Source organism: Hemitrygon akajei, chromosome 6 (genome assembly GCF_048418815.1).
Source record: "Hemitrygon akajei chromosome 6, sHemAka1.3, whole genome shotgun sequence".
Taxonomy (NCBI): Eukaryota; Metazoa; Chordata; class Chondrichthyes; order Myliobatiformes; family Dasyatidae; genus Hemitrygon; species Hemitrygon akajei.
The window spans coordinates 183,988,887-184,011,553 of record NC_133129.1 but is presented as its reverse complement, the minus strand read 5'-3'; the positions used below and the strand labels follow the sequence as shown (position 1 = coordinate 184,011,553).

At 44.6% G+C, this 22,667-nt stretch overlaps 1 protein-coding gene across 5 annotated transcripts in view; it reads left to right on the top strand.

Annotated features, from left to right (window-relative positions):
• The window catches only part of tead1a (TEA domain family member 1a), a 285,818-nt gene that overhangs the window by 242,957 nt on the left and 20,194 nt on the right, over positions 1 to 22,667 (top strand). For 3 of the 5 annotated variants that reach the window (XM_073049917.1, XM_073049919.1, XM_073049915.1), the window contains 6 exons: positions 547 to 558; positions 4,631 to 4,765; positions 9,178 to 9,224; positions 11,845 to 11,906; positions 14,803 to 14,927; positions 20,867 to 21,040. In XM_073049917.1, the coding sequence (XP_072906018.1) occupies positions 547 to 558; positions 4,631 to 4,765; positions 9,178 to 9,224; positions 11,845 to 11,906; positions 14,803 to 14,927; positions 20,867 to 21,040 (555 nt within the window). The remainder of the gene's footprint in view (positions 1 to 546; positions 559 to 4,630; positions 4,766 to 9,177; positions 9,225 to 11,844; positions 11,907 to 14,802; positions 14,928 to 20,866; positions 21,041 to 22,667) is intronic. The other 2 variants (XM_073049920.1, XM_073049916.1) reach the window with 1 other exon arrangement.

Genomic DNA, 22,667 nt, shown 5'->3' with positions numbered 1-22,667 from the left:
AGTGAGTGCATAGGTTGTGGTGATTGAAGTTATCCTCTCTGTTCCTTGCACTGGGTGATTAAGCGATAATTCTGTTTTCTTTAAGGGTTCTGTGAATAAAGATGTTTTTTCTTGGCAGTAATTTTCAAGGCACAGGGAATGAAAGGTGGGGGCCATTGTTCTGGTGTAGGGGGAGGGGAGTGAGCAGCCATTACAAAGTTTCAGTGCCGAGCAATTTGTAACCATGTAGATCAGCCAGGCAGCTGAAAACCGAGGAGAGCAAATTTGCTGTTATTTTGTTCTATGGATGTCGTGATTGAATTGGACATTAACAAGTGGGGAACCTATCCTGATCCCAGACATTCGGTAGGACGTGAATTTGTACGTCTATCATTGGCAAATAAAATGATAGCTGACAATTAATGTCAGTAAATTTTCATTTAAAAAAAATCCAGAACAGTTTTGTCATTTTGCATTGATTACTTGTTAAGTTTATTTTAACCTGTGTAACTTAGGTTTCTTTTTGCCTGAAAAAACATTTTAACAAACTATTTGTTGTTGAAACAGGTAACAAACATGGTGAGTATTTTTAAAAGCCCGACACTTATTAATTATTTAGTTGATTATGTAAAGTGGGGTTGGCTTGGCAAATCATATCCCAGCAGTGTGAATGTTCCTTCAGAAGGATGTGCACTAGGCTGAGGCTCCCTGCTCCCTGCTCCCTTTCCATTCCAAGACAACTATTCCAGTGACAGAACTGCATCCCCTCCTCCCAGTTTGCATGTCCCTCTCCCACACCCCGCTTGCTTGCTGTTCTTGAGCAGACTGCCTGATACCCGTGCTTAAACATGCTCGCCTGGAACCTCACAATGAGGGTTCTCCCAAACACAGGAGCTGGTCAGTGGCTGGTGGAGCCTTTACTTATATGCACTGCAAGGACCTTCAATAACTTTCCCTCCAATTTGGTTTAAGGTGATGCGTGATTATTAAAACCATTTCCTATAGGTTCTAGATTGGTAGCAATGAGATGGGGGACGGGATCTTCTTCTTAAGCCCATTACCTCTACTGGGGCATAGTCTACTGACAGAAGTCACCAGAGTCCCCTGTCCTGGGCCACTCAATTCAGTCTTTCTAGGTGTAGCCAACTGAAGATCCTTCCTCTCCCGGGGTTGATGTCTTCAGAGCCTCTGTTGGTGTTTTTATGGGCTGGGGTTGCTAGCCCCTTGCCCAACCCACTCCTTTCTCAGCTGGGTTTGGGAATGTCCATGGGGAGTTCATACCCAACCCTTCTTTCACAGCCAGGTTAGAGAACATCCATGGCGGAGTTGGGGGGTGGGTTTGACGCTGTTAAATTAGGGTGTGGTCATTAAGGATGTACAGTGTATGGTCGTGTACTTTGGTAGAAGGAATATTGGCATAGACAATTTTCTAAACGGGGAGCAATGTCAGAATTCAGAGGTGCAAAGGGGCTTGGAAGTCCTCATGCATGATTTGCCGGTTTAGTCAGTGGTGAGGAAGGTAAATGCAATTTTAAAATTCATTTTGAGAGGACTAGAATATAAGAGCAAAGGTGCAGTGCTGAGGCTTTATAAAGCATTGCTGAGGCCTCATTTGGAGTATCGTGAGGAGTTTTGGGCTCCTTATCTAAGAAAAGATGCACTGAAGTTGGAGAGGGTCCAGAGGAAGTTTACTGGAATTACCCTGGGAATGAAGGAGTTAACGCATGAGGAGCATTTGGCTCTGGGCCTGTACGCACCGGAGTTAGAAGAAAGTGGGGGAATCTTATTGAAACCTGCCAAATGTTGAAAGGCCTTGACAGAGTGGGTGTGGAGAGGATGTTTCCTATAGTGGAGAAGTCTAGGACCAGAGGGCACAGCCTCAGAATACAAGGATGGCCCTTTAGAACAGAGATGAGAAGGAATTTATTTAACCAGAGGTTGGTAAATCTGTGGAATTCATTGCCAAAGGCATTTGTGGAGGCCAGGCTATTGGGTATATTTAAAGTTGAGGTTGATAGGTTCTTCATTTGCAAGTGTGTTAAGGTTTTGGGGAGAAGGCCGGAGAATGGGGTTGAGAGTGATAATAAATCAGCCATGATGGAATGGTGGTGCAGACTTGGTGGGTCGATTGGCCTATTTCTGCTCCTATGTCTTTGTGGTCTTATGGAATAAGGATGTTGCATTTTTGAAGATATTAAACCCATGTGCTTACTACCAGCTGCAATTTGCATTGGTTCATTGTGGGGTTCAGTAATGATGCTGTTGTCTGCTGCTTAAAGTGCTGATTGCTTTGGCTGCCCGCTTGTACAACACAGCTCATGTTGTGATCTGCACTTGATATTTTCTGTTTAATGGAGGAAGCTTATATTTATGAAACAATCTATTTTTGGTACATCTTTACAAAATATTATCAAACTGTATCATCAGACAGAATTATACACTGCAGGAGGCCATTAGCTCATCATGTCTTGGCTAATTCTTTGAAGGAATAATTTGGTTAATTGTTTGCCTACAGTTCTGAGTTTTCTTTTTCAAGCACTTAAGAGTACAGCACAGAAAAAGGCCCTTTGGCCTATCTAGTTTGTGTGGAACTATTTATTTGCCTAATCCTATCGACCTGCACTTGGACCATAGCCCGCCACACCCCTCCCATCCACGTACCATGTACCCAAACTTCTCTTAAATGCTGAAATTGAACCCACACTTGTGTCATCCACTTTTGAAAGTTGCCATGAATTTTACCACCACCTCCTACGTTCTGATCACAGGAACTTCCAATGTCTTGTCATCTCTCCCTTCCCCCTCCTTGGTTCATTTGGCAATGACTTCATCTGTCCCTGAATACAGATCATTGGTCTGTAGAAATTACAACGTAGTACAGGCCCTTCAGCCCACGATGTTGTGCTGACCTTTTAACCTACTCTAAGATCAATCTAACCCTTCCCTCCATGTACCCTTCATTTTTATCTCACCTGTATGCCGAGCTAAGAGTTTCTTAAATGTCCCTAATGTATCTGCCTCTACTACCACCCCTGGCAGAGTGCTCTACACACCCACCACTCTCTATGTAATTAACCCTTCCTATAATATCCAGCCCTCCACCCCTCCGCCCCCATACTTCTCTTCAGTCAGACACTCAAAATACTGGAGGAACTCAGCAAGTCAGGCAGTATCTTTGGAGAGGAATGAACAGTCAACAGCCAGCCTCTGATGGAAGGTCCATTCTCCTTATGAAGGGCCTCAGACCAAAACGGCGACTGTTTATTCCTCTCCATAGACGCTGCCTGACTGGTTGAGTTCTCCCAGCACTCTGTGTGTGTTGCTCAGATTCATAATTAGTGGAGGGTGTTTTGATGATTACTTTTGGAGCAATCAGCTCCACTGGTAAGAGTTCAGATAACCAGAGGGCACGTTAAAGATAATTGGCTTCGGGACCTGAGGTACCTGGGAAGAAATATTTCACACAAAGGGATGTTGTGACCTCGAACACCCCACAAGCAGATTCAGTAGTAAATTTCAATGGGGAATTGGGTGAACATTTGTTCAAAGTTATTAACTAAGTCTGTACATGTCACCATATACTACCTTGAGATTCATTTTCTTTCAGGCACAAAGTACATTTATTAGCAACATATGTATACATTATTCAGCTTTGAGATCAGTCTCTTAACAGGCAGCTGCAAAATAAAAAAAAACAAAAGAACCCATAAAAATAAGACCATCAAACACCTAGTGTGCAGAGAGAAAAAAATCAAATCATGCAAACAGTGTTCTGAACTGAAGTCCCCGGAGAGTCCGTCCCCAGAGAGTCCGTCCGCAGCGAGTCCGTCCCCAGAGAGTCCGTCCCCAGAGAGTCCGTCCCCAGCGAGTCCGTCCGCAGCGAGTCCGTCCCCAGACCCTTAGCTCAGTGCAGAGTGAGCTGAACTGGTCCATCCCTCGCCTCGGGCGCCAACTCCCTGACCTGTTCAATCTGGCCTGGTGTCTGAAACATCAGGTTCAATATGCTCTGGCACCTGGACCTCACTGCCTTGATTCAGCCTGTAACTGACCTTTCGAATTCCGACCGATGCTTAGATTGTTGTCCAAATCATTGGCATTCAGTAGAGGAAAGAAATACCACAGAGTCGATGAAAAACTGCACACAGGCAAACAACCAGTGTGCAAAAGAAGACAGACTGTGCAAATATAAAAAAAGTAAATAAATAATATCGAGAAGATGAGTTTTAGGGCCCTTGAAAGTGAATCCACGGGTTGTGGGAACAGTTCTGAGTTGTGGTCAGTGGAAAACTGGGCAATAAAAGGATAAATTTGTAAATGGGGGAATTAAATTGGATAGATGTTCAGAGGGAAGACAGAGGAGAGAGATGGTGACCAAGTGGCCTCCTCTAGAGCTGAAAGCCTCTTTCATAATGAACAGGCAAACCCGGAAAGAATATTACAACCTGGGGATCAGGAGAAAATTATGGACATCCTTTGCATTTATGGGAGCTAAAGTCTCCATTCAAGACTCGATGTATTTTTCCTCATTTTAAAAGAAATGCTTGTCGCTTTAGAAATGCTTTGGGGATGACAGTGTTGAAGTGTGTTGTTCAGATTATGGGAGGGGCAGGGAAGGATCATTGGTCTGAGATTATGTTGTGGTCTCTTCAAGGATCAATCTGTGAAGGACAAGGCACTTCAGAGCATGGCAGCAATGTCTTCAGCACAGATTGTGTCAGCCACGACCATCCAACACAAGTTGGGGCTGCCGGGAATTCCACGGCCATCGTTTCAGTCAGCACCGGGGGTAAGTGAGGCTTCTTCAGGGCAGCCTGTGGACTTCAACAGCATCTTCCGTGTGGTGGTGCTTGTTATCAGGGTCTAGAAGGCAGATACAAGAGGGGCTTCATGGATTTGATTTGTTAAGGGTGCTACATAGATTCAGATGATTCCTTCCCAAGAATTCAAGGTGTGCCTCAGACGGCTGTGGAGGCCAAGTATTTTGGTATATTTAAAGTGGAGGTTAATAGGTTTTTGATTAGTCAGAGCATCAAAGGTTTCAGGGAGAAGGCAAGAGAATGGGGTTGAGAGGGAAAATAAATCAACCATGATGGAATAGTGGGGCAGACATGATGGGCCGAATGGCTTAATTCTGCTCCTATGTTTTAGGGTCTTATACTGACTTAATTGAAAATTTTAAACATAGAGCATAGAACAGTATAGAGCTGAATGATTCCTTTGAACTATGATGTTGTGTTGACCTTTTAACTAACTCCATGATCAATCTAACCCTTCCCTCCTCCACAGTCCATAACTTTTATCTTTCCTTCATCCATGTGCCCATCCATGAGTCTTTTATATGTCCCTAATGTATCTGCCTCTAGCATCACCTCTGGCATGTTCCACACACCCACCACTCTCTGTGCAAAAAAACTTACCCCTGACATCCCTCCTAAGCTTCCTTCCATTCACAAAGTTTAAGGTTTAAACAAATGTCCTCTGACACTGTTGGCCTGTGAAAAAGATACAGGCTGTCTATGCCTCTCATAATTGTATACACCTCTATCAAATCTCCGGTCATCCTCCTTCACTCCAAAGAGAAAAGCCCGAGCTCATTCAACCCATCCTCATAAGACAGGCTCTCCAATCCAGGCAGCATCCTGGTAAATCTCTACACCCTCTCTAAAACTTCCACATTCTTCCTATAATGAGGTGACTAGAACTGAACACAATATTCCAAGGTGGTCTAACCAGAGCTTTATAGAGCTGCACCATCATTTTGTGGCTCTTGAATTCAGTCCCGTGACTAGTGAAGGCCCACACAGCATATGCCTTTTTAACCGCCCCATCAACTTCTGTGCAAACTTTGAGGTTTAATGGAGTATTGAGGGAAAAATTGCCTCTGGTCAGAATAAATGGGACCAAGCTGTTCAATAGTGAAATCAGAAACCATTCCTTTCAGACATTTTCTGTGCAGAATGCTGAATATCGCTGAAGATCTATCCTGGCCCCAACATATTGATACAATTACAAAGAAGGCCAGACAGTGGCTACATTTCATTAGGAGTTTGAGGAGACTTGGTATATCACCAAAGACTCTCACAAATATCTTCAGATGTACAATGCAGAGCATTCCAACTGGTTGCAACAATGTCTGGTAAGGAGGGGCCACTGCACAGAACTGGAAAAAGCTGCAGGAAGTTGTAAACTTAGCCGGCTCCATCTTGGGCTCTAGTCTTTCCAGCATCTTCGTTAAGTGGCGTCCATCTATAAGGACCCCATCACATGTCCTCTTCACATTGCTACCATCAAGCAGAAGATACAGGAGTCTGTAGACACACACTCAGTGTTTCAGGAACAGATTCTTCCCCTCAGCCTTCAGATTTATGAATGGACAATGAACTCATGAATACTACATCAATATACTTTTGCTGTTTTTTTTGCACTAATTTAATGCTATATAGGTATATAAAATAAAATCTATTGTAATTTATAGTTTTTATTACTAGGTATTGCATTGTACTTCTGACTGATGGCGCAGAAACAACAAATTTCACAGCATACAGTACTGTGCAGAAGTCTTAGGCATATACTGTATATATAGCTAGGAGTTTAGAAGAATGGCGGTGATCTCATTAAAACCTACTGAATATTGAAAAGCCTAGATAGAGTGTACAGGGAGAGAATGATTCCAATAGTGGAGGAGTTTAGGACCAAAGGGCACAGCCTCAGAATAGAGGGACATCCATTTAGAAAGGAGATGAGGAGAAATTTCTCTAGACAGAGGATGGTGAATCTGTGGAATTCATTGCTGCAGACGGCTGTGGAGACCAAGTCATTGGGTATAGTTAAAGAGGAGGTTCTTGATTAGTAGGAGTGTCAGAGGTTATGGGGAGAAGGCAGATGAATGGGGTTGAGAAGTAAAATAAATCGGCAATCATGACTTGATGGGCAGAATGGCATAATTGTGCTCCTGTGTCACATGGCCTTATGACCCACAATCTCCTTTGCTTGAATCGCAAAACGTAACTCACCAATTGCAGTAGATGCAAGTTTCAAAAGGCTGTTGATAAGAGGTGTCAAAATAGGTTGTCAAATAGAATCGGAGTCTCCTTGAGAAATCAGCCCGGGAGGAATTCCCAGCACCCTCTTGGGTGTGTTGGTTGTTAACACAAATGACACATTTCACTGTACATGGGATAAATAAATCTGAATTGGAAGCTTGTCTTGGCATACTCTTCATACAGATCAGAATATTGAGATAATACAAGGTAAAACAATAACGATGCAAAATAAATTGTAACAGCTTCAGAGGAAGTGCAGTACAGGTGAACAATAAGGTGCAAGATCATAAGGAGGTAGGTTGTCAGAATCAGCTTTATTATCTTTGACATGAACAATTACTTGTTTTGTGACAGCAGTTAATTGCAATACTTTAAATTACAGTAATAAAAAATGAATATTGCAAAAAGAGAGTAAAATAGTGTGGTAGTGGTTATGGGTTCATGGACTGCATGGAAACTCAAGGTATATTTATTATCAAAGTACGTATACTATCTTCAGCCTTAAGATTCGTCTTCTTACAAGCAGCCACCAAACAAAGAAACCCAATAGAACCCATTAAAAAAGACCATCAAGCACCCAATGTGCTGGGAAAAACTATCATGCAAACAATCGAAGTAAGCAAATAGCATTCAGAACTGAAGTTAATGAAAGTGAGTTCACAGCCCAACAGCGGGTCATTCCTCACCCTGCGACTTCAACACGATCTCGGCTCTGAAACTCGTCACCTGAATCGGCCCATGCCCAACCTTTCCAATTTGGCCAAGTGTTTAAATCAGTTAAATCTGATGGCGGGCTGGCAGTGGGGGAAGGAGGAAGCTGTACTTAAAACGATGCATGTGCATCTTCAGGCTCTCGTGCTTCCTTCCCGGTGGTAGCAATGAGAAGAGGACATGTGAGAGTCCTTCGTGAAGAGGCATTGCCTTTTGAAGATGTCCTCGATGCTGGTAAGGCTAGTGCCCATGATGGAGCTGGCTGAGTTTACAACTTTCTCCAATTCTACACATCGCTGTCTCCATACCAGGTGTTGATGCAACCGGTTAGAATGCTCTCCACAGTAAATCGGTAGACATTTGTGAGCCTTTGGTGTCATATCAAATCTCCTCAAGCTCCGAATGAGGTATAGGCCAAAAGTTGTTCTTATCGTATCAAGGAACTATTCAAAATTTTTATAACAGGGTAGAAGCTGCCCTTGAGCCTGGTGGTGTGTGTTTTCAGCTTCTATTGCCGGATGGGAAGGGGGGAGGGAGAAGACAGAATATCCATGGCAGGTGGGGTCTTTGGCTGCTCTACTGAATGCAAATAAAAGCTGCAGATGTGAGAGATTTTTAGGGCCCTTCCCTTTCATTTCTGACATTAGTAGGTCTACACATCAGATGGCTGTATCCTTGATGGAGCCAAACTCAAATGCTAAAGTGCCAGAAAGCTTCATTCAAATTAATTAAAAAGATTGGCCATCTTTTGAGTGGGTTCTAGTGAAGGATCATTGAAGTCTGCTGTGTGGCCTTGATAATAGACCAACAATAAAGCAAGCATGTAACACTGAGGCTTTATAAGGCATTGGTTAGACCACACTTGGAGTGTCCTGAGCAGTGTTGGTCCCATTATCTAAGAAAAGGTATGCTAGCACTGGAGAGGGTCCAGAGGAGGTTCACAGGAGTGATTCAGGGAATGAAGGGGTTAACTTACGAGGAGCATTTGATGGCTCTGGTGCTGTACTCACTGGAGTTTAGAAGAATGACAGTGGGTGATCTCATTGAAATCTATCAAATATTGAAAAGGTCTAGATAGAGTAGATGTGGAGAGGATGTTTCCTATAGGACCATAGGGCACAGATTGGTGGAACAGACCAGATGGGCTGAATAGACTAATTGTGCTCTTATGTTTTATGATCTTATGGTCTTATAACTTGCCTACTCATCTTTCATTGCATCTCTACCAACATTTTGGTACTTTGATAAATTAAGGTAATGAATCAAAGACCCAGAAAACACACAGTAGTGCAAGCATAATCTTGTCAAAGCCACAACTTGGCAACTCAATGGTGACGTGATCTTCTTTATTCCGATTCATCTTACAAGCAATTTAGGATGCATTTTAATAGCTTTATGTCATTCACCCTGATCAATTCTCTAACCAGTTTTATGCTCTTTCTAGTTCTGGCATAGTGTAATACCCACAGGACAGCCAGGATCTTCACAAGAGTAAGTAACACTACCAGCTTCAGTCGTTAAAGTTGTGTGTGAATCCAAATTAGTGCTTTCCAATTTTGACTCTTTCTTTATCTCTCTGTGGGGGGTTTTCTTCATGAGGTGTGGGAATGGCTGGCAGGGCCTGCTTGCTCCTGAGAAAGTGGTGGGTCTCCTTTTACGCTACTGCAATTCTTCCTCTTAAGTGACTGCCTTAGAGAGTTTTGGGATCTCACCAAAGCAGCAATGATTTGTAAGTCAGGATGGTGTGAGACTTGGGGAACAGTAGACGTGACTATGTGCTTGCTGACTGTATCAGTCTAGTGCAGGGGTTCCTAACCTTTTTATGTGATGGATCCCTACCACTAAAGGACCTCAGCTTCGGAACCCCTGGTCTGGTAGGATGGAGGTCATGGATTTGGCCAGTGCAAGTGGGGATGTCAGTCTGCCATTTCATGTTGTTTGCTGCCTTGATGAGGTTAGAGGAACAGCAGCTCATTTCCTCCAGGCAGCCTCCAATCTCGTGGCATGAAAATTGATTTCTCCAACTTCTGGAAATTTCTATAGCTTTCCCCCTTCTCTTTTTCCATTACCCCATTCTGGTTCCTCTCTCACCCCTTCTCCTCACTCACCCATCACCTCTCTTTGGTGCCCCTCCTCCTTCCCAATCTCCCTCAGTCCACTCCCCTCTCCTATCAGATTCCAAATTCTCTAGCCCTTTACCTTTTCCACCTGTCACCTCCCAGCTTCTCACTTCATCCCCCTCTCCCATCCACCCATCTTCCCCCTCACCTGGTCTCGTCAATCACCTGCCAGCTTGTACTCCTTTCCCTCCCCTTCCCTCCCCCACCTCCTCATTCTGGCTTCTTCCCCCTTCCTTCCCAGTTCTTGTGAAAGGTCTCAGCCTGAAAGGTCGACTGTTTATTAAGTTCTGTAGATGTTGCTTGAGCTGCTGAGTTCCTCCAGCGTTTTGTGTGTGTGGCTTCTTGTTAGTCGCTTGGTCAGTTGAGGAACAGTAGTTTGATCTCTCGTCCATTCCAATAAAGCCAGTCCTGGTGCAGGGTCACAGCCCACTGAGTTCCTCCAGCCACATTCTTTCCATCTCACATTCCGGTATCTGTTGTCTCTTGTGTCTGAATGGTGACCTTCTGTCATAAGAATCTTGTACATCCCAGTTAATGTGAGTTCTGCAACCTTGGATACCTTATAAAGGTGTACAATATCCTGAGGGGTGTTGGTTGTCTGTCGTATACAATGATGACTGGGAATCTGTGTGGGAGCGTTTGTAAAATGGATGAGCTGTTGGCCCTGGCTCAGGTCCACTCTCTCGACCCTGGAAGCCCAGGTCCAGTGGTATGAGTAGTCATCACACACTGGGCTTGGTATCTTGGCATGGTGACACTCCTGGGCTACCCAGTGTATCCTCAGACTGTGTTGGTCGTTGACACAAACAACACATTTCACTGTATTTATTGACGTACAGATGGCAAATAAATCTAATCTGTGTCTGTGCTCTAGTGCTCTGTGACTCTCTCCCTTGTATATTCTCATCCAGTCAATGAGATCGATAATCAGTAGAGTTCAACCGAGAAGAACAGAGGGGTTCTCCTTGACGTTACACATGGTTCAGTGGTTGGATAGCTGGCCACTGTATCACAGTTGTTAGGCGGGGGCTTCCTGCACTTGGATTGGTATTTTAACTGTAGTCAGAGGTGGCAGGGTAGCATAGCGCAGTGGTTCCCCAACCACCGGGCCACGAGGAAACGATATGATTTGGGGGTATGAAGCGATATGAGTCAGCTGCAGTGCTCATATGGCTTCATACCGCCAAATCATATCACTTCCTCGCGGCCCGGCAGCACATGCTTTGTGGCCCGGTGGTTGGGGACCACTGGCATAGCGGGTACTGCAACGGACCGGGAGATCGGGATTCGGAAGAAGCCAGGATTAGAAGGTGGAGGGAGGGAGAGGAGTCCGAGCTGTCAGGTGATAGATGAGACCAGGTGAGGGGGAAAGTGAGCAGGTGGGCAATCTGGGATGAAGTAAGAAGCTAAGGGATGAAAGGTGGAAAAGGTAAACGGCCGAAGAAGAAAGAATCTGATTGGGGAGAGTGGACCATGGGAGAAAGAGAAGGAGGAGGGGAAACCAGAGTGAGGTGATAGGCAGGAGAGGAGAAGAGTAGGGGTGAGGGGGGAACCAGTGGGGAATGGAGAAAGAGAGAAGGGAGAGGGGCAGAAATTTCTTGAAGTTTGAGAAATCAATGTTCATGACATCAGGCTGGAATCTACCCAGATGAAATGGGATGAGGCGTTACTCCTCCAGTCTGAGTTTAGTCTCATCGCGGCAGTAGGAGAGACCATGCACAGGCGTCATAATGGGAATGGGAACTTGAGTTGCAATGGGAGAAAACAAAGAGATCCTGCATTTTGTGGTGGAGTTACTTCCCCCTCCCTAAACATTATTCTGGCTTCTGCCCCCTTTGTTTCCGGTCTTGATGAAGGGTCTCAGCTTGAAACTTTGATTGTTTATTCTCCTTTATTGCTGCCTGACTTGCCGAGTTCCTCCAGCATTTTGTGTGTGTTACTGTGTGAGTCGTGTTTACTGTGAGCAGTAACATGGATCTTATTCTTTACAGCGTGAAGCCCTTTGCTCAGCAGGCCTATGCATCCCAATCAGCAGTCACAACTCCAATTTCAGGTACGGTATAGGCACATGTTTTCACTTCCCTTGTTCCCATCTCACCCCCTCCCATCCCCTAACCATCCCTTACCCCCATTCCTTGTCCCCCTCATTCCTTGCCCCCCTCATTCCTTACCCCTCATTCCTTACCCCCTCATCCCTCACCCCCTCATCCCTCACCCCCTCATTCCTCACCCCCTCATTCCTCACCCCTTCATTCCTCACCCCCTCATCCCTCACCCCATCCCTCCTCCATCCCTCACCCCATCCCTCCTCCACACCCCCACCCCATATCCCTCACTTCCCCTTTCATTCACTCTACTCCCTCTTCCCTTCGCCCCCTCTCCTCCCTGAACCCCTCTCCCTCACCCCCTCTCCGTTTCCTCATCCCCTCTCCATTCCTTCATTCTCTTTCCATTCCCTCATCCCATTTCCGTTCCCTCACCCCATCTATGTTCCCTTGCCCCCTCTCCATTTCCTCGCTTCTCCATTCCCTTGCCCTCACTCCATTCCTTCACCCTCTCCATTGTCACTCCTTTCATTTTTTTTGCTTCTCTTCACCCAACTCTACTTTCTCTCCATGTCTCTACCTTTCTCATTCTGTTCGTTCTCTATTTTCTCTTCATCTTTCTCCTCTGTATGTCTTTCATGACCTTACTTTCTATATGCTCTGCACGTCCATCTCTTTCTGTACGTCTTTCACAACTACGTTCTATACCATCTCGATGTTCTGTATGTTGTCTACTTTCTATATGGTCTATACATTCTCTGTGTTCTGTAATCTTTCTGATCTGTCCGACATTCATGACTGTATGTTCTATATGTTCTCTACTGTCTGTACATTCTATACATTCTCTATGGTCTGTACATTCTCTGCATTCTGTAATCTTTCTTGTCTGTTTGTTTGTATCTTTCACACTCACTCTCTGTCTCTTGTTCTGCTTCTTTCTGGATCTCATTTGCCCACCTGCAGGTGAAGTCCCTTTCATCTAAAAAAACCCGCCCAGGTCACGTCTCTGATAAACGTTTCAACTGGCGATAAAGTTGATTTGCGCTTTCATTGATGGGAGCCTGATACGATGGATCAGTGTCAGGTCCTGGTTGTGCTCGGCAGCCACCTTCTGCCAATCTAAAACACTATTGGATTCCAAAGTTTTTAATCTAACTTCTTTTGGAAGTCAGGAAAAGGCACAAAACCTGTTACTTCATGATTGTTTTATTAAGCGTTGATAGAACAAATGAAATGAAAAATGGACAGCGACAGGAACAGAGACTAGGGAGAGAGAAACAGAAAGATGGTGCTGCTGCGTAGTCAGCTCTTTCTGTACCACATAGATAAGAAAATTCCATTCAAATTCGTAGATAAGAGTCAGCCAATCAGATACCCCTTTTCAAATAGTGCAACACCAGAGAAGTTTCCAGAACTTTCCCAGAATGATACAAAGAACTGTGACCTCTAGGGACACACTGAACAATTGCATGTACATATTGTGATCACTAGGAAACATACTAAACAAATTAAATGCATATAAGTAGTTATAATAAAGAACTAGCAGGTAATCAATTACTAAACTGCAAAGAATGTAACAGTCAAGCATTCCAATCCAACAAGACCCATGTACGTGGGAGCTTTGGTATTTGACACAACTGAGTGAAGTATCACAGTCTTGTTGGGAGGCACAGAGTCCAGTGGTTTTGCTATGTTGCCAGCGCAGGCTGTACTGTGATACAGATGGCATAAGAGAAAGGAACAGATTTCATCTGTTCGACCCATCAATTCTACTCTGCCATTCAATCACGGCTAATACAATTTCCATCTCAACCCCGTTCAAAGTTCAAAGCAAGTTTATTATCAAAGTACAGATATGTCACCATGTACAACCCTGGGACTGATCTGTCTGCAGGTATTCACAGTAAGTTGTGGTGGTGGCATCCGTCGGTCTCGAGAGACCATGGATCCGCGCCTGGAGTTTCCAGGGCGCAGGCCTGGGCAGGGTTGTATGGGAGACCGGCAGTTGCCCAAGCTGCAGGCCTTCCCCACTCCACGCCACCGATGTTGTCCAAGGGAAGGGCACTAGGACCCAAGCAGCTTGGCACCGGTGACGTCGCAGAGCAATGTGTTGTTAAGTGCCTTGCTCAAAGACACAAACACGCTGCCTCAGCTGAGGCTCGAACCAGTGACCTTCAGGTTACTAGTCTGATGCCTTGCCCACTAGGCCACGTGCCAACAAAGTTACAAAGTTACAAATAAAAGCAATAAATATCGAGATGAAGAGTCCGTGAAAGTGAGTCCATGGGTTGTGGGAACAATTCATTGTTCTGCTGAGTGAAGTTATCCCCTCTGGATCAGGAACCTATCAGCCTCCACTTTGTATATGCCCAATGACTTGGTCTCCACAGCTGTCTGTGGTGGTGAATTCCACTGGATTTCCACCCTCTGGCTGAAGAAACTCCTCCTCATCCTTGGGGTGTCCTTGTGTTCTGAGGCTGTCCCCTCTAGTACTAGTTCGTCTCCCACTACAGGAAACATCCTTTCCACATCCAGTCAACTTAGACTATGTCTTTTTCATGCCATGGACCCTTACCATTAACCAAGGGGCCCACGGACCAAAGGTTGGGAAGGCTTCGAGTCTAAGCCTTTCAATATTCAATGAGCTCCCTTCACTTTTCTAAACTTCCCCAATTACAGACCCAGAGCCACCAAATGCTCCATATACATTAAATCCTTTAAGTCCCACGATTATTGTCATCGACCCCTCTCCAATGCCATCAAATCCTTTCTTAGATTATGGGTCCAGAACTGCTCTCAATGCTCCAGATGTGTTCTGACCAATGTGTTATAAAGGAGACCCATTTACAGTGAGCAGTGGAAAGTGCAGCAGTCAGAGTTTTGTTCTGTTTTTTTGGTGTGCAGGTTACGAGTCCTCAGCTGGCCCCACCCCCTCAGTCCCCGCGTGGCAAGGCCGTTCCATCGGGACGTCGAAACTCAGACTTGTGGAATTTTCAGCCTTTCTAGAGCAGCAGAGAGACCCGGACTCGGTAAGTTGAGGTCAACTGTGCAGGAAGGACTCTACTGGCATTTCACGGTTCATTGAGGTTTGTGGATCATCGTAACAGTTCAAGTTTAATTGTCACCACCATACGCACGTATAGCCAGCAACAGGATGTTGCTCCGGGGCCAAGCTGCAAAACACAGTCACACACAGCACATGGCACCTCTAACTGAGATAACAGAAAAGCACACCGCCACAAGATACGACAAGCCTAAGCCCCTGAGTGTCTGTGTCACGGCCGGTAGATTGATGGTGCATGGGATGTTGTCCTAGAGCCATGTTTCCGCAAGACCAAGCCCGCAGCAGTTTGGCATCACTTGCTAGTACAGCTGCAGACTAACGGAAGTCAGCTTGCCTTGCTGTGGCTCAGCTGCAGACGACCGTCCGTCATCGAGTGAAAAGTAGAGAGCAGTGGCATCAGGAGGGTCCAGCCCGGACACTTGACATGCCACACCACGTTCAGAACCAACAGGCGACCCCGCAGAGTGAGGGCCTAGTCCATGCAACAGCTGATGCCACGCAGCTCCCATGCTATCCGTCTCACCAGTGAACCAGTGAAGTGGACTCGCAGTATTCTACAGTGCCAATGTCCAACAGGGCCTTGCAATCACAAGAAAAATGTCCAAGACAATCATTTTCACTAATTGTTGGATCAGACACCACCTCTATGCATTGCCTTTGATGTCTTCTTCCCTGAGTGGGTGTAGCAGGCGACACAAGCCCAGCTCCATTGTTACCGAGCAATCACTGATGGGGTAGATTTACAGTATTTGCTGTTCTTAATGTCCAGAGGTGTCTTGCTGACAGCTATAAAACCCTACACTCCTTTTGTAATCTCTGCCGTTCGAAACCTAAGGCAATACAGTATACTCGTCTATAAAGTGTTCCCTTAACTCTTACACAAGCAAGCTGTTTCGAACAATCGCAATGCTTTCTGTAGAACCGTTCATATTTACTGTTCTATGCTGAATGAATAGTAGGGTGAATTTGACCCCTCTATTATTGGGGTGCCACACTGTTAGCAGTTAGTACAACACTATAACAGCTCAGGACGTTCCCGAGTTCGGAGTTCAATTCCAGCACCATCTGTAAGGAGTTTGTACATTCTCCCCGTGAACCATCTGGCTTTCCTCTGGGTGCTCTGGATTTCTCCCAAAGTCCCAAGGGCTTGTAGGTTAATTGGTCACTGTAATCATCCTGTAATTTGGCCAGTGTTCAATAAGTTGTGTGTTGGATGGTGCTGTCTGTTGTCCCGAGCTGTATCTCTAAATTAGGGGTTCCCAATCTGGGGTCCAGAAACCCCTCGGTTAATGGTAGGGGTCCATGGCATAAAGGTTGGGAACTCCTGCTCTAAATAAATAAACAGAAATAAAAACAACACTCTGCCAATAATGTCATAATTACATAAATTGAAGCTTAGAAGGTTCCCTCCCCCATTGGCTCTGGTATTCTGGTCGTCAATGGAATTAAATGTCATTAGTGTTATAGAGCAGTACAGCACAGAAACAGGCCCTTCAGCCCATTTAGTCTGTGCTGAACTATTATTCTGCCTGGACCCTCTACCTGCAACTGGACCATAGCCCTTCATACCCCTCCCATCCATGTATTCCTCGTAAATGTTTCCCATTTTTAATCTTAAAGTGAGATCAAACAAAAGTGTTATTGTATTGAAAAATACTTGCATAGTATTGAATAAAGTAATTTTTGTTGGAATTACAAACTGTGTTTGAATGTCAAAAAGCCAGTAAAGCTGCTTTGATTGGGAACTAAGTCATAATTATAGTCCAGATTCAGATTGAATATCACTGGCTTACGTCATAAAATACGGTGCTTTGTGGCAGCAGTACATTGCAATGCATAGTCATAGAGAACTATAAACTACGATGAGAAGTTCGTTGTTAAACATTTGGTAAGTAAATAAGTAATGCAAAAAGAGAGCAAATAATAGTGAGGTGTGTTCATTGTCCATTCAGAAATCTGATGCTGTGGGGAAGAAGCTGTTCCTAAAGCATTGAGAGTGGTGTCAGGCTCCTGTGGTGTTTGGGGGCATAGCACCTCTTGCGGCAGGCTTCTCGTGCTCTGCCCAGGGTCAGCTCGTCCACCGGAGGCTCTAAGTAGCTGTTTGCATGCTGCAGAGGCCACACCCCGGTACACCGCCATGACAGGCCGGCTAAACCAGGTGAGGGTAGCCGGGAACATTCAACCCCGGTGGGATAGGGATATGCCTACCCCAGCGTGCAAAGCCAGTTCCAGCAGACTGGGTGGATCAGATCAACTATGGGGTTGAGTGGGATCTGGGATCAGCCATGATGGAATTGTGGAGCAGATTCGATGGGCTGAATGGCCTAATTCCGCTGCATGTCTTACGGTCCAACTACACCATCCAACGGCTAAGCAGGCGGTGCTGCAACACTTGGTGGAGAGCGAAGGGCACGGCAAGGCACAGACGGCAACGTGACTCTCCACTGCGCCGAGCAAGTCTCCAGCTGTGATGAATTTTTGTACCACTGGACCGAGATTTGTGTGACTGAGAGAAGGGAACTGCCCCAGTACAACGGCTTTTTCACGATGAAGCTCCACCCGCGTCGGAAACGATGGACCACCGATGCCTGCTCCCTGATGGCAGCAATGAGAAGAGGGCATGACCTGGGTGATGGAGATCCTTAACGATGGATGCTTCCTTTTTGAGGCGTCGCCTTTTGAAAATGTCCTTGTGAGTTGAGTTTATTGTCATCTGCACGTCTGTGTGTGCACAGGTGTAACAAGAAGCTTTCTTGCAGTTGCATTACAGACACAGCATCAGATAACACAAAGTACACTGCAGATGCTGTGGTCAAAGTAACGCATCAGATTAGCAGCGTTGAGAAGAAAACATAAATTGTACAGAATTTTTATAGGAAAGAATGCTGTTGCTGCCCAGGCTGGGAAAGTTTCCTTTTCGAGAGGACATTCAAGAAGGAAGGATATGGGTTATAGAAGTGCATCATTTCCGATACTCTTGCTTTTGTAACATGTTTTAAAAGATGAGCTTCATTCTTGCTATTGAGGGAGTGCAGTGTAGGTTCACAAGGTTAATTCCCGGAATGGCGGGACTGTCATATGTTGAAAGATTGGAGCGACTGGGCTTGTATACACTGGAATTTAGAAGGATGAGAGGGGATCTGATTGAAACATATAAGATTATTAAGGGGTTGGGACACGCTGGAGGCAGGAAGCATGTTCCCGCTGATGGGTGAGTCCAGAACTAGAGGCCACAGTTTAAGAATAAGGGGTAGGCCATTTAGAACAGAGATGCAGAAAAACTTTTTCACCCAGAGAGTGGTGGATATGTGGAATGCTCTGCCGCAGAAGGCAGTGGAGACCAAGTCTCTGGATGCATTCAAGAGAGAGTTAGATAGAGCTCTTATAGATAGCGGGGTCAAGGGATATGGGGAGAGGGCAGGAACGGGGTACTGATTATGTATGATCAGCCATGATCACAGTGAATGGCGGTGCTGGCTAGAAGGGCCGTATGGCCTACTCCTGCACCTACTGTCTAAAGTCTATTGTCTATTGGTCACATGCACATCGAAAGATATTGTGAAATGCATTATTTGTGTCGATAACCAACACAGTCTGAGGATCAGCCCACAAGTGTTGCCATATTTCCAGCACCAACATAACATGCCCATGACGTACTAACCCTAACCCATACATCTTTGGAATGAGGGAGGAAACCTACACAATCACGGGGAGAAGGTACAAACATCTTACAGAAAGTGGAGGGAATGGAATCCCAGTCAGTGATTGCTGGGGCTCAGCTGCGTTATGCCAGCTGCTTGGGCTGTCCCACTGTTACTTGGAGCTGGGGAATAGATACCAGCTATCTACTCTTCCTGTGCTCTCGTAATCTTATGCAGTTCAGTACTATTTCATGAGGCTCCTAAATAGAATCTGACTAGCATTTAAGACCAGCTTGTGGGTGCAGAAAATTGGGGGAGATCTGACCTGGATTAGTTTTGGATGCAAACATTGCTCACTTTCATCAGTTGAAATGTTTTAAGTTGTTTTGCTAAGACCTTGTCGCCTGTACTTCCCCGGATATCAAGGACCAACTTTATCCGCCATATACATTTGCATGTATAGTGGATTTCAGTTCATTGGGGCAGCCACATTTGGGACAAAAACTAATTTAGAAAATAGCTGGGATTCCCTACATTTATTTGGGACACTGTGCTGTTTATTTGGGACAGGAGGCTGTTGCCGAACAGTTTCTAACAGTGCACCTGCGTGGCTGTTAGACACTACACCGTGCTTAGAGCTAAGTTGATAAATAGCAACAGTTCCGTGTGCTTGTGTTCAAAAAGCAGTGATTTTTGGCACTGAGAAAATCTGTAGATGCTGGAAATTCAAGCAACACACAGAAAATTATGGAGGAACTCAGCAGGCCAAGCAGCATCAATGGAAAAAAAAGTACAGTTGATGTTTCTGGCCTTCAGCTGAAGGGTTTTGGCCTGAAACATTGACTGTACTCTTTTCCGTAGATGCTGCCTGGCCTGCTGAGTTCCTCCAGAATTATGTGTGATTTTTGTCATTGATAGTTTTTTTTCTCAATAAAACTCACTCAGGTGTAATACCCTGCACAACATCTGTTAAATGGTCTTTAAAGCTCTCCTCCTTCTGTTAATAATTATTAAGTGTGTTTAAATGTTCAAATTTATTTAAATGTGATTATTGGCATTTGTGCATGTGACCATTCTGCTAATTGTTGATTACTTACAGCTGTTTGCTCTGTTGCCTTGTAGATTGTTGGTTGCTGTTGTACTGTCTGTTATGGTATTGTCCTGTGTTTTGTGCTTGGCACTGAACCACAATTAATTCACATAGTGGCAATATAGTGATTCTGATTCTGATAGGCAACAAGACAATTCAGAACTGTTTTGCTCACTGGTTTCAAGCATTGGGGCTGGAGATGTCAGAAGGATCCAGGAGTGAAAATGGAACGATTTCACTACTTGGGCATCATGGTAGCATAGTGGTTAGCGTGGCATTAAAACAGCTCTGGGCATTGGAGTTCAGAGGCCAATTCCAACGTCATCTCCAAGGAGTCTGTATGCCCTCTGTATGGAATGCGTGGGTTTTCTCTAGGTCTTCCAGTTTGCTCCCACAGTCTAAAGATATACCAGTTAGTTGGTTAATGGGTCAGTGTAAGTTGATTCGTGATTAGGTTAGGGTTAAGTTGGGGGTTGCTGGACGGTTCGGCTTGAAGTGCCAGAATGGCTTTATCTGCGCTGCGTGCTTAAATAAAAAAGAATAAAAATAAATCTTAGGTCCAACAAGTTGGGAATTATGAAGAATTTGAAGGTAATAATAATCTTGAATGTTATAATGAAAATGAAAGTTTGGAGGATGCAGTTGTTGACAGCATTGTATGAAGGCAGTCCATTATCTGCACCAGGTGTTGGCACTGATTTTGTTATTTACAGTCAATCAAAAATACATAAATATCAGCATGTTTTTACAATGTAGACAGCATTATAACAGGTTTAACGTGTTTACTGTGCAGTGATGTGGGTAATAGATGGGGGGGGGGGCTAACTAGAATCATTGATCAGACTAACTACCGAGGGGAAAGAGCTTTTAAGATGGCATGGAGGTTTTGTTTCACTAGCCCTATAGTGTTTTCCAGAAGGGAGCTTGTGGAAAGACAGTTTGCTGGGTTTTTTTGTGTCTGCAATGATATTTTTCCTGCCCGCTTCCTTGTCCTGGACACATACAAACCCTTATTTTTTTCTCAGTAATAAAATTTTTAACTCCCACTGTGGAATGTGAACCTCTGTTCTTTGAATTATTAACCCAGGTCTGTGAATTTTTGAGACGATATTGTGTGAGTTTGATTTGTGACTATGGAAATGATAATATCGTGCTTTTCCTCTTTTCTTTCAGTATAACAAGCACCTCTTTGTACATATTGGGCAGACCAACCATTCCTACAATGACCCCTTGCTCGAATCTGTGGACATTCGCCAAATCTATGATAAATTCCCAGAGAAGAAAGGTGGCCTTAAAGAACTGTATGGGAAAGGACCTCATAATGCCTTTTTCCTAGTGAAATTTTGGGTAAGCACATCACTCTGTCTCCAGTGAATTATTTTCATATTTTATCTACCATGGCCCAGTTGGCCATGTTTTCATCCTTGTGGGGTTAAAAGTTACAGTTCATGTTGTTGGATTCTGATGTTGGGCCAATCAAGTGTGACATTGGGAAAGTATGTATGGAACTGGAGGAAATAGCAGAGGTACTTAATGAATACTTTGCTTCAGTATTCACTACGGAAAAGGATCTTGGTGATTGTAGTGATGACTTGCAGTGGACTGAAAAGCTTGAGAATGTAGATATTAAGAAAAAGGGTGTGCTGGAGCTTTTGGAAAGCATCAAGTTGGATAAGTCTCCAGGACCGGACGAGATGTACCCCAGGCTACTGTGGGAGGTGAGGGAGGAGATTGCTGAGCCTCTGGCAATGATCTTTGCATCATCAATGGGGATAGGGGAGGTTCCAGAGGATTGGAGGGTTGCAGATGTTATTCCCTTATTCAAGAAAGGGAGTAGAGATAGCCCAAGAAATTATAGACCAGTGAGTCTTACTTCAGTGGGAGAGGAATAACATGATTAGGGATAGTCGGCATGGCTTTGTCAAAGGCAGATTGTGCCTTCCGAGCCTGATTGAATCTTTTGAGGATGTGACTAAACACGTTGATGAAGGCAGGGCTAGTGTATATGGATCTAGTGCGTATGGATGTAGTGCGTATGGATCTAGTGTATATGGATTTCAGCAAGGCTTACTGAGAAAGTGAGGGGGCATGGGATCCAAGGGGACATTGCTTTGTGGAGCCAGAACTGGCTTGTCCACAGGAGGCAAAGAGTGGTTGTAGACAGGTCATATTCTGCTTGGAGGTCGGTCACCAGTGGTGTGCCTCAGGGATCTGTTCTGGGACCCTTACCCTTCATGATTTTTATAAATGACCTGGATGAGGATAAAGCGCTAGCAGAGAAGCTTCCAGACTCTTTCAGAATCATACCAACATACCCACATGCACATATACACTGCGACCACTAGGAAGAATACTAAACAGTTACTTGTATATCAGCAATTATATAAAGTACAAGCAGGCAATTATTGTTAAACTGCAAATAAACTGACAATTAAGATTCAACAATGTCCCACTCTAGAGATTTGAACATCTTTGGTTTTATTAGATCCTGATACATTTGTGATCCAAAAGTTTTTCAGAAGTCAAGAATTAGGCATGGAACTTGTTGCTTACGATTGCTTTAAGAGCGTAAAAGCGGAGAATGAACAAGAAAGAGGAGCTGAGAGGACAAAGAAAGGGACAAAGGAGAAAGCAATCATGGTTGATCCATACTCGGGCTAGAGATAACACAAATTCCAGTGATAATAATTAACCTATCAAATAGCCAGGTACAAGTGGCATGACACTTGCTATCGGAAAACTAAGAAGCTTTTAGAAAGATCCAGAAGGAACTGTAATGTTAAAAAGCATGGCAACAACACACCTCATTTCAACAGTGTGCAGGGTAAGAATTTACAGTGCCAGGAATGAGAGAATTCTTTGATGTTAACAGAATACCCTTTTGGTAAAATGTTGAGGGTGATTGTTGTAGTAATGTAGGAATCTGGTAAAGTGTGTACATGTGTGTTGACAGGTCAGGCTAAGTGAAGGTCTA